Source organism: Suricata suricatta, chromosome 5, assembly GCF_006229205.1.
Source record: "Suricata suricatta isolate VVHF042 chromosome 5, meerkat_22Aug2017_6uvM2_HiC, whole genome shotgun sequence".
Lineage (NCBI taxonomy): Eukaryota > Metazoa > Chordata > Mammalia > Carnivora > Herpestidae > Suricata > Suricata suricatta.
In genome coordinates, this window is record NC_043704.1 from 211,565 (window position 1) to 223,979 (window position 12,415).

General features: G+C 48.7%; 1 protein-coding gene across 1 annotated transcript in view; it reads right to left on the reverse strand.

Moving 5' to 3' along the window:
* The window catches only part of DIP2A (disco interacting protein 2 homolog A), a gene marked incomplete at its 5' end in the record, with an annotated part of 87,019 nt that overhangs the window by 35,888 nt on the left and 38,716 nt on the right, over positions 1-12,415 (reverse strand). The window contains 8 exons of the mRNA XM_029940585.1: positions 496-615; positions 1,685-1,778; positions 2,014-2,078; positions 3,717-3,819; positions 4,255-4,364; positions 4,705-4,828; positions 6,015-6,125; positions 9,496-9,587. Of these exons, the coding sequence (XP_029796445.1) occupies positions 496-615; positions 1,685-1,778; positions 2,014-2,078; positions 3,717-3,819; positions 4,255-4,364; positions 4,705-4,828; positions 6,015-6,125; positions 9,496-9,587 (819 nt within the window). The remainder of the gene's footprint in view (positions 1-495; positions 616-1,684; positions 1,779-2,013; positions 2,079-3,716; positions 3,820-4,254; positions 4,365-4,704; positions 4,829-6,014; positions 6,126-9,495; positions 9,588-12,415) is intronic.

The window sequence follows — 12,415 nt, forward strand, 5'->3', positions numbered from 1 at the left end:
CCCCGACAGAAAGCCACGCTCAGATCCTGCGTGGAGCCCAGGGGCCCCGACAGAAAGCCACGCTCAGATCCTGCGCGGAGCCCAGGGCCCCCGACAGAAAGCCACGCTCAGATCCTGCGCGGAGCCCAGGGCAACTCTGGTCACCATGGGAAATCCCACCAGGAGGCGGAGCCAGATCAGTGGGGCCACAGGGACCAAGGATGGAGGCTGGGACGCTCCCAGTCAGTATCGACATTCGAGTCATTTCTTAATGTATCTTCTGTCAATAGTGTTAAAAGTACTTTTAAACTCAGTGCTTTAATAAACACATGAGAGACGCCAGCGAGTCCCCCCTTCCCAGGGGGCTGTATGTCACAGCAGGTGGCAGGACATTCACACGCACGCGACGTCACCATGCTGTTTCTCCCATGTTCTACTAGAGCCTCCCCCACCCCCGCCCCCTGAGTGAGGCCTGCAGGAGGGGAGGCCACGCACTCGGTCAGCGGGGCTACTCACAGGGGTTTGCGCCATCGGCCACGACCAGCAGGCGCAGGGAGCTGAGGCTGACGTCCCTCTGCCCTCGCTGAGCCAGGAGAGACCAGTGCATGTCCCGGGACTTCACCAGCGCGGCCCGGGCTGCGGAGGAGGAGCACAGACGTGCCCTGTGTCAGGGGAAAGTGGCACCCTCACACCTCACAGACGCACACATGTGCACGCAGCTGGACAGACAACACAGACTTGTGTTTCTGCCCACACACTTCCTGCAGCCATGTCCCATAGAAAACTCAGATCTGTCTCCCAACTTTAATTTTCTCTTGGAAGTGCTATCTTGTTCTTCCCAAGTCTGCTCCTCTGTCTTTTGGGGTCCCCACCTGAGCTGCCGACTCACACAGTCGTGTGGCTGGGCCTGACATGTGTTTGGAGGACGCCAGGATGTGAACAGCCGGACTCGGACCTTCAGTCCTGGCCTCGCACAGCCTAGGGGGCCACACCTGCCAAATCCACCCACAACGTCAGCTGTCCTCCATAAAACAGGAGAAACAGAGACAGCTACCACCCAAAGCTGCTGCAAAGAGGCACCAGCAGAGCACACGCCCAGGGTCCGCATGCGGTGGCCGGTGCTGCCACCTGCGTGGGCAGACAGGTAAACCCGGTTAGCCAGGACGAGTCAGTGGAGAAAAGAGACCCGAGGCCCAGCCTCAGGGCTTTCTGAAGACGCCCCCTGGTCCGGCTGGAGCAGAGGCAGGGCCGAAGTTGTGCCGGCGCTCGGGAAGCACTGTGGCTAGCCGAGGCGGGGGCAGGGCACGGAAGGGGGTGCTGTGGGCAGCCTCATGGCACTCTGTCTACACTGCGTCGTTCGAATCAACAGCTCTGCTACTGGTGGCTTGAAAAGCCCCAACTTCAGATTAAAACCGTCTCTACTACTAAGAACTGGGAGTACTGATGCGACTGTAAGGGAAATTTCAAGAGAATAACATCAGAGGCCTATGGTCCTTGCAGAAGAGAGCCGTCACAGCGAGGCCCTCCGCCAGGGCCGCCCAGGCCGCCACACAGGTCAGGCAATGTCTGCGACGCGGTCAGGGCGCACCCAGGCTGTGGGGGCTCCTCAGCCCGCACCTGCAGTCCTGCATGTAGCTTCGTTTTCCTAATCTAAGCAACCTCTTTAATGGAGGACGGGTCCAACGGCGGCGCGGCTTCCCGTTACCTTTGTACGAGCACACTTTCTGGATCCAGGACAGCGGGTTCACCTTCATCAGTGCGTAGGGGATGCTGACCACGTGCATCCTGTTCATGACGCTCTGTGAGAGAAAACGGAGGCGCTCCAGGGGCAGGCCTCGCCCAGGGGCACACGGCAGACGGCCACGCCCCACCAGAGAAGGCAAAGGTAACGCCAGCGCCCTTCTCCTGATGACACTTCGGTTCAGATAAGGGCCAATTACATCATCTAAAAATAGGGTTTTGGGGTCATTTATTGATACGAAGCACGAGAATCCCTCATTGCGACAATTAGATCATTTAGCAGACAACACTCACTGTTAACACGCCATGCCACAGACCAGCATCCCTTTTGAAATCCAGCACATTTGTTAACGTCTCAGCTGAAAGTGGACAAAGATGGTTAAACCACTGAGTGACCCTCTTCACAAGTCATGTGCATTTTTAAAGAACCTGAGATGAATACATCATTAACATGAAGACTTTTAAGAAACATACACAGCATTTCCAAACACCATGCACTAATTGATCAATCATCGGTTATCCCAATTACTAGAAAAACTCAAAAGTACATCAAAGAATCTTGGATTCAAACAGAGAGCCATGATCGCTGGTCCGAAAACACAAGGACCGGCGCGCCCCAGGCGGCTGCTGGAGGCTCTCTCTGCAGTGAGAGACACGCTTGCTTCTCTCTTTACACCGGGCTCCCCCATTTCTCACAGTGAGGCTGAGACTCTACCCATCTTTGGGCAACGTCATGTGCTGCTCGAGCTGCCCCGCCTCCGAAAGCTGCCCCTCCTCCCTGCTCCCCCGCAGGGGAGGTGGCGGAGTGGCGGTGACCTGGGCTGCACACAGCCCTGTGTTCGGCAGGACTTGGCTCCCAACCCCGCACAGGTGCTGTGAGCGAATGTGGCCCCCAGCAAACCCACAGCAACGCCCAGGTGCATCCCCACAGGATGGACCCCAACGGTGAACACAACTCTGCTGCACCGGGAAACGTGAATGCTTTCTGAGTACGTCTGTGCACATGCCCCCTTTGTTAGCTAAAGAGCCCAAATGAGAAGGGACACATACATCTCGACAAAAAGAAAACCGTGTGACTTGATTTAACAGATCCGATTTTCTTTTTAGAAATATTTTTTAATGTTTTATTTATTTTTGAGACAGAGAGAGACAGAGCATGAGAGGGGGAGGGGCAGAGAGAGGGAGACACAGAATCTGAAGCAGGCTTCAGGCTCTGAGCTAGTTGTCAGCACAGAGCCTGACGCGGGGCTCGAACCCACGAACGTGAGATCTGACCTGAGCCGAAGTCGGAGGCTTAACCGACTGAGCCACCCAGGCGCCCCAACAGATCCAATTTTTTAAAAAATTATTAGGCCTTTGCATATATCTAAAATATTTTCCAAATCTCCACTGGAGTCTTCAGCTACCCCTTTTTATTTCATTATTTTTTTTACCCCTTACTTTTAAACACCCATATTTCAGTTATTTAAATATACCATTCAATTTACTCTCTAGTTTTATTCAATTCCAGTATTGCTATGGTAAGGAAACCACCCTGTATCCATCTTTATAGTTTTTAAAATAACAGTTCTCTAAGTTAAACATCTAATATTTAACAGGAAATGGGGGGAGGGCTACCTATATGTTACCACCAGAAAATCTACGACCATAAAGATTCCATTTCCATATTTGCTTGCACGACAGCTTAAGCCAAAACCACACTCACAGAGAACAGTAATAAAAACGGGGGTCCAGTAAGACGGTTTTCCATTTTTTTAATGCAAAACGCACAGCCCCTGAGCTACGTCACAGATCGAACCAGCCACCAGGCACAAGCAAGTGTGTGAATTTCACGCTCCGCCAGTCAATACACACATGGGTTCTTCGGAAAGGCCCCTGAGTGGGGCCGCCAGGGTGACCGAACACCCACGCCTCCAGCACGGGCAGAGAGAGAACCGAGCACCCGGCTCCCGGCCCCACCTGGGGAGAGGCTGGAAGAGCCGCCCACGTGCCCTTACCTTCCGAGTAGCCGCAAGCCTGGGTCAGAGCCCGGCACTGTGCCAGCAAGGATGCGTGGGACACCGTGACCCCCACTGTGCTGCCTTCTTTGCCTGTTTTATACTGAAAGATTTCAAGAAAAAAAATCCATTATATGACGCTTCTGGAGGCCACACCAGATAGAACAGGAGGCTGACAGAATTTAAAAAGGAGAAGCGGTCAGTCGCCTGTCCTTCTAACCCTCCTGTCACACCGGAGCACACTTTATGCCGTGGCTCTCGGGGGGACACCCACAGCGGAAACTGGGGCACACCGTGGGGCAAGTGTCCCAGCACAGCGGTGCACGCAGGTTCCCCCCTAACTGCCAACATCGGGGGCCTGGGGAGGGACGATCAAGCAGGAGTGAAACCAGACCTGAGTGAGCTCCCGTCCCCCCCTCCCGCCTCTGAGGTGAAGGGAAGACAAAGGGTAAGTGTGAGCGTGTGACTGCGCACACTCTCACGGGAAACGAGCTGGGCCCGTGGGGCCCGTGGGCTCTGAGCTGGACAACGTCAGTACCTCGATGTAGGCAGTCCCGGGCCCTGGGTCCCGGACCGGCGGATGCCAGTCTTTCGGGGGCTTGGTTAGATGCTTCCCGTCGATCACCAGCCAGGCGAGTGGGGGCCAACCTGTGAGGGTGCAGACAGGGCACCGGCCCGGGCAAGTGGTCAGAGGGTCTCAGGGCTGAGCTGCCCACCCCTGGCCACTGAGCGCCCAGGGAGCAGAAGTCTTGGTCCCATTTACTCTGCATTAATTCATATTTAAGTCAGTGGGCGCCTCTGGCCTGTGACCACCATACCGAACGGCACAGGCCTAGACCCTGAACCAGGGGTAGTGGGTGGGTGGTGAGACGCACAGGCCTGTGACCAGGACCTCGCTCCTGAACACTCCTTAGCCCACGTAACGTTCGGCCGCCACGAAAGGACACCTGGGCACTGCATGCGGAGTCCCCCGCCCTCAGCAGCCTACCTTTGAACGCCGCCACCTCTCCAGTCTGTGCCTTGGGCAGGCCCTTCTGACAAGCGTCCGTGGTCAGGGCCAGGGCGACGCCGCAGCTGCCCAGAAGAAACCCGACCTGCTGGCTGCCAGCATCCTGCACAAAACATGGCAAGGTGCTCATGGGGCTGCCCCCGAGGGCCCTGCCCCGCTCAGGCCCACGCACAGAAAGCGAGCGCCTCACCTCACCTTCGCAAAGTCCTACAACCCAATCCTATGTAGGTAGACACTATATTTTCATGAGTAACGTACAAGCATTTTTAAATATAAAAGATATATTTCTGCAATGAAATATCAAGTTCTAGATAATGGGCTAGTTTCTCAAGATGTAAATGACATTTGGGAGCATTTTAATAAACTCCAAAAATAGCAGCATGGAAATTTCCACTTGAATTACATTTAGAATCACAGGTAAACCTGGGGAGGCCCGACCTTTGACACTCGTACTTATTTCCCACAGAAATGTGCATTCCTTGTCAGTCCTTCTTCTACACATGTCCCTTAGTAAAGGCTTGTCATTTTCTTCCTACAGGTTTAACAAATCTCTTGCTTCTTCCAAAGAATCTCTGTAGTTAAATATCTACTCATCATATATTATCCTTTGAGATACACTGGTTTTATTTACAAGTTTATATTTGGGATTTTTGAGTATTTGTTGCTGACAGGGCTCACTGTAAGCACCTGAACACTGAAATGGTAGAGAACTCTCATCTTCTAAGATGCTTGCTTTGTCTACTAAAATGCCATTTCTTTTCCATAACCAGATTACTGACATTTACACTTAAAATGTGCTGGCCACCCAGAACAGCAGCAAGCCCCCACATTAACCATTTGTTGGCAACAAAAAAGCCTGCTGTTAAGTACGTGGACTGAAATGCGAGAAAATTTCCATCTCGCATCTTCAAAACTATCACTCAGAAGTGAGCTAGTGTGTGATTTATTTATTCCCAAGAAATGAAAACTATCATCAATAAGCATATGGTTTTGAGAGAAAGTGTAACAAAGTCTTACCAAATCATAAATTCTATTCATCAGAGGAAAATATGCTCACTGTTTGTACCGAAAATTTCAGCGAGGCCATAGCTCCACCTACAGCTCCTAAAAGCCCTCTCACCGACAAGACACATAGAAAGGAGCGCTTGTAGATGGCGCCGCGTCTCCCGAGTCCCGCCTGCATCCCCACCGTGGGTCAAAGCGGCGCCTGCCTGGCGGACGGCGTCCTTCCCTGGGAGGGCCAAGCAGGACGCGCCGAGTCTGCGCGTCACCTTTGAAGAAGCAGCTACCTTTCTTGTTAGCGGCACTTCTATGGGGACGGGAACCAGCTCTGCCAGGAGACAGCCATAAAACGCCACCATGAACATCACAGGGTCACTGTTGGGAAACACCAGGGCCACCTGCAACACCATGAAGGAAAACCATGAAGCATGCGACCGTTCTCAACACAGGTCTCTGCGGACTAGATGGAATCTGGGACAGTTTAGATGATCGTACAGCTTTTCAAACTGGGTTCACAAAATGTAATTTGGGGGTTACTTCCTGGTCCTTAAATTCCCTCAACCATGTAACTTTTCATAGTTTTTAGACTGAGATCTTTATTCCACATGCAAAAACTAATTTAAAATGTTTGTCTGAAGGCAGCCCAGCACCAACCAGTCTGGCTGTGGGATGGAGACCCGGCCCCATGCACTCTGACTGTCTGGGCAGCAGCTGAGGCTCCCTAGTGAGGCACGGCTCCCTGCATCCACCAGCCCAGGCAAGAAGCACCTTGAACCAACAGGAAGAGTGCTCGGAATCAAATTATACCTAAAGTATCTTCAGAAGGGAAAGTCCCAACACCGAAGTTTTAGCTGAACTGATCTTCACTCAAGACTTCAGTGTACTGACGGGGAAGGGGGGGAGGGCACCGGACACCTCAGCCAAGACCCCCACAGCTGTCGCCTCCTGCAGAGTCCCCTGGGGGGGCCTACCTGGTCATCATGCTGCCACTGTTTAAATCATATGCTCTATATTATTTATGTTATATTTTTATTTTTCTCAAAAACATTTTAAAAAGAATTTAAGACGACAAACGTACTAATGAAAAACAATACCCGTACGCTCCACCCCTCCTCACTCCCCAAGGCAGCCACTTAAAAAATATTCTAAGGGCGCCTAGGTGGCTCAGTTAAACGTCTGACTCTGATTTTGGCTCGGGTCATGATCTCATGGTCGTAGGCTTGGGCTCTGTGCTGACAGTATGGAGACTGCTTAGGATGCTCTCTCTGCCTCTCCCTGGCTGGTGCACCAAAATAAATAAATAAATAAACATTTTTAAAAAATCTTATATCTTCCTCCTGCTATTTACTCTCATACTTTTAAATATTGTGCTTATACTGGTATATTCTATTTTTTGAAAATGTCTCAGTACCGATTATATTTCCTATCACTGTAGATGAACACTCAGCCCTGTGTTCCTGCCTCTTTCTCTTCCCCTATCCTCCAGTTTTCCGTTTCGTAGAACATCTGATAAACTTAAAGGCTATTTATGGAACAAGAGGTTTATAAGCCCCAAATCTTGTAAGAAGTGTGCCTGGAACCAGAAGCGGTAAGTCAGAATAAGGGCCGCCGACTCGGCCCGTGCGACCCAAAGCTGCTAGAGCTCTTCCCTTCAGAGGACAAAACGCAAGCTGCCCCCGTGCTCTCCGCGTGGGGTCTGGAAATGGCGTTTCCAGCAAGTTAATTGGTTGAAAAGGGCAACGCTCTTCTTCAAAAGTTGGTATTAACAGGCCAGAACTATGACCTATAGCTTTGAGACTAGATGTTTGGTATAAAAACATTTTTCGAGATTTGTTATAAAGAGTAGTGTGTGTTCACTTTTATAAACTCTATTCCTCACGGGAAGAGAAATTTGCCACCCACATCTCATAATTAGCTCATTCACTGTGATCCGGTCACTCTTTCATAATCAACCTAATTAGCTGCGTGGACTCTCTCACTAGTCAAGAAGAATATCTGGACGTCTCTGTCCCTGCAGGAATCTTTTTCAAGAAAAATAAATTAGTGATTCTTGGATTGATTTTAAAGCACACCGTCAATCAGGAGTTCTTACACACTCGTCCTGAAACACAAACATCGTTCTCGTGCTAGTCACACGTTTACAGCCTCGCCCACCATCTGCGGGCGGTCACTGCTACCACCGCCTTGACTTGCTTTGCTCTCCACGTTTCCGCTGGGCAATTTGTTCTAAAATGCTCCACCAGCATGTGAAATGCCTGTGGAAAGTACTTTCTAAGTAACCAACCAGTCAGGTAAGCTCCTAAGTCTTACCAGATGCCCAGCAGCAGGCCCCCGTGCTGGGGCCTCTGTCCTCCTGGACCGCCCTGCGCGGCAGCTCACTCCCGTCCCCTGGAAGCTCAGAGTCTTATTTCTGTGCCCGGTCCTGCTCCGGAAGTGGTAAGGAGCTTTGCCCGACTTTGCCACAGGCCCTGCACTTTGAAGCCAACACCCTCCAGCTCCAGGATGTCGACCAGCACTACTACAACCAGATACAACTCTCTACTCTCTGCCCTCCTTCCCGCCTGAACTCCTACTGCCCGGACGCTGGATCTTCTTGACCAAGTCTAATGTTTGCACTATTTGTCCTTCCCGCTTTCCGTCTCTGAGTCTTCCCTACTAGCATCTTTTCCTTGATTTATGGAGCAACGTGTTCATCTGGGTTCTCCAGGGATACTAATAATATTTATCAATATAATACATAATATAAATACATACTGTAAATATAAAATATAATAATTATTTTAAATTTCTTTTTTGTTTCTGGCTTTCTTCGAAGTTTCTTCTCTTCTTCCTCCCTCTTTCCCCATTGCCCTGGCCACCATCCCCTTTTCTTGTTTTTCTCTTCTTTGCCCTTTGGTTATTCTCTTTCATTCAGGTTTCCTTCTTCAAATTTCCTTGGCAACTAGTTCTATTTAAAAAGCGGGCCCTCACGGAGCTGCCTGAAACCAACGGGTTCACTGCTGGGTGATGTGACCACAGGCGGCCCCTCTCACTAGGTTTTCTCGCAGCTGGGCGCGCTGTCCCCCACCCTGGATGCTCTGGAATACCCGCGCTCCTCGTGTCTGGTTCAGTTGGACTGGGGCAGCGCTTGGTGACAGAACTTTCTATGATGAGGCAAATGTTCTATCTTCAAGCTATCAGATGCGGTACCTCTTAGTCACATGTGCTTTATGAGCCCCAGAAACATGGCTTGTGTGACTGAGGCACTAAATTTTTTATTTGATTTAATTTTGGTCAACTTAAGCAGCCCCGCGTCTACTGCCAGAAACGCTGGCCAGCGTGGTAAGGACAAGGAACAACGTGTCTCCAGCCTCCTTCGTAACCACCTTTGCAGGGAGGTAAGAGGGGCGGCCTGGCCATATGGAGGAGAGGAAGAGATGAATAGGGAACACATAGAATTTCAAAGTTAGGTCAATGTTTTCTCATAAAACTCAAGCTTTGGGGACCTAATATTTATTAATAGCTTTATTAAAATCAATACATATGCAGTCAAAGAGGAAAGACGTCGAAGAGTCAGTGGTTGGGCCATGAGGAACAATAAATGGAAAGATCATCTTATGTACGTCGTCATAAACTTTTTCCACATTTTAATATTTTTCCTTTGTTGCTTTAAATCCCTTGTGTTAATGCTGTAAGTCTAACCAACTGATGGAATACTGATTTCAATGAGACATATTACTAGAATTTCTATTTTTGCTCACTCCAATAAGTTATATTCTATTTACTTACTCTGTCTCCAGGTTTAAGTAGCGGTTCATTCTTACTAGTCAGTTTATTAAGTAGAGTATAAGCTAGTTTTAAACTCCGACTCCAAAGTTTGCCTAAAATAAAATAAAAACACTAAGCAATGTAAAATTTAAGAAACTAATAATTAACATTTTAATGTAGCATCATAATATCCCATAATGTACCATTACCCTATTGTTGGAAATTCAGGTAGTTTCCAACTGATAACTATTTTGCACAAGGCTGTAATGAACATCGTAGTTTTCTCTTAAACACAACTTATAGATTTATTTTTCTTAATACAAAAATAGAACAGGATTTTATAATAGAAAATTTAGAACATAGAAAAGCTAGCAGAAAAAAGTCAGCATTCTTTCGGTTACATAACGTATACACACACACACACACACACACACACACACACACACACACAAGCATATATACTTATGTGCAATTTTCAAGAGATGCGACAATACTTCACTCTGATTTTTTCAATCAACATTGCATTGGGAATGCATTTTCATGTCATTGAATATATATAAACCACATCTCTTATCAGAGTGGCATATGATATTTTTGGCATATAATTCTTTTAACCTTTATAATCAATGAGGTGGGTCCTATCTCCATCTCTAGGTTTCACTCAAGACGGTATGGGAGAGGCAGTAACCTGCCCAGAGCCACGGGCTGCTGCAGTGGTGTGTGTGGCCCTCCAGGACCCCGTCCCCTAGTCCCAGGACCCCTCCCCTCTGGCACGCAGTCTCAGTACAGAGCCCAGCCCTGGTGGATGTTCAACCAAGGACAGCATCCCCGTGGAAGATGGGAGATGAAACAAAGAGTCAAGGTCCCTGAGAAGGCAGACCGACGCCAGGGTGACAACGACAGGAAGGCAAAAAAACTTGAGTCCATCCCCAACGCCCACAGCAGCCTTTACATTTACCGCTGCAATAATGTACCAAAGAGGTAACACACAAGTCACGATTTACCCCCCTTAATTTTCTGTGGAACAATCCCATGCAGTTTGAGCAGCCGTGCCCTCTGAGTAAGCGGACCCCACTGTGAAACAGTCCTAGGCCTGGACGCGACACTGTGGGGTGAGCGAACTGTGAGACCCAAGAAACAAATGAGAAAAAAATATTTGAGTCAAAGCACTGTTGCCTTTGTGTATATATAGAAAGGTCAATGCAAGGTGTTGATAACTGTAATGGGTATAGACTTCCAAACGGAAGCCAGCTCTATAGAAAAAGAACAATGCATCAGGACCAAGTTAATCTCAAGAATGCAAAAAGTTTCAACTGAAAATCAACATAATTTGTCACGTCAGCAAAGGTGAAAAAAAGTAAAACAACTTAAAAATCATTCAGGATTTTAAGTAATTTCTAAAATCCTTTTTAAATTCAGAATGAAAAGAAATTTCCTTAAAGTAATAGAGCCTATCTTTAAAAATCCTATAGGAAATATCATAACTAATGGTCAGATATTGAAAGCTCTCCCTGAAGAAGTAGAAATAAGTCAAGGACAAAGGCCTCTTTACTGAAAGTCTTAGCCAACGCAGTAAGGGGGCGGGGGGCAGAGAAGGTGAACAGCTGGAAACAAACCGTCATTATTTGCACATGACGTGACTGCGCACATCAGGAATCTTTCATATCTGAAGTTAGCAAGGCTGCCAGACACAACAGTGTACAAAGACCATCTCATTTCTGTACACCAGCAATAAATAGTAAGTAAAAATTTTTAATGATTATATTTACAATTAAGACAAACATGCCACATACCGAAGAAGGTGTTACAAAAGACATGCAGTCTCACCACAAAAAATTATAAAACATTACTGAGGTAGAGTGAAGGTCTGCACGAACGAAGGACATATTGTATCCACGCACTGGAAGACTCACTAATGCAAAGGTGTTAATTTACCAGCGGTTCCAAGCAATGATAAAACCTCAACCGGCCTGTCTGTGGCACTCGACCAGCTTATCCCAAAGCTGGCGCGGAAGTACAGGGGTGAGAACAGCCGAGACGCTCCTGCAGAAGGAAGCAAAGTCCCTCCATGCGTGTCAAGACTTATTACAGAGCCACAGGAAGTTTAGCCAGGGGGCCAGAACAAGGGACCCCAACAGCCCCACCACATGCGGACAAGGCCCCCAGGACGCAGGCGCGATGGAGAAGAGCGGCGGCCCTGTGGGAACGAGCACGGGCAGCTGGCTCTCGGTCCTGAACACCTGCCCCGAGACCCGTCCCCACGGCCTAGGCACCCCGCAGAGCTCTTCCAGGGGAGCAGGAGAGCTCTATGATCCCGGCGCAGGGAGAGTCCTTGAGAACACGAGCGAAAGGGGAAGCCGGGAGGACCCTCTGCTCACTAGACTCGAGTTCGGGAGGAACGGCCAGAGCACAACGTGGGAGACGCTTGTAGCACATGTCACTGACAAGGACTCCTATCCAGAACCCATAAAAAATCCCCTCAAATAACCCTATATTAAAAAATGTGTAGAGGCACCTGTGTGGTTCATTCAGTGAACCATCCGGCTCTTGATTTTGGCTCAGGTCATGATCAGGTCATGATCCCACGGTTCGTGAGTTCAAGCCCCACATAGGGCTTTGCGCGGACAGTGCAGAGCCTGCTTGGATTCTCTTTCTCTCGCTCTGCTTCTCTCCTGCTCATGCTCTCTCTCTCAAAATACATACACTTCAAAAAATTTTCTTAATGTGTAAAAGATTCAATAGTATTAACAAAAGAGAAAATCCAAATGATTAAAAATAATGAGGCAGCTGAAAGAGAAATCAAGAAACTGATCCCATTCACGATTGCATGAAAAACTATTAAATACCTAGGAGTAAACCTAACCAAGGATGTAAAAGACCTGTATGATGAAAACTATAGGAAACTTATGAATGAGATTGAAGAAGACACCAAGAAATGGAA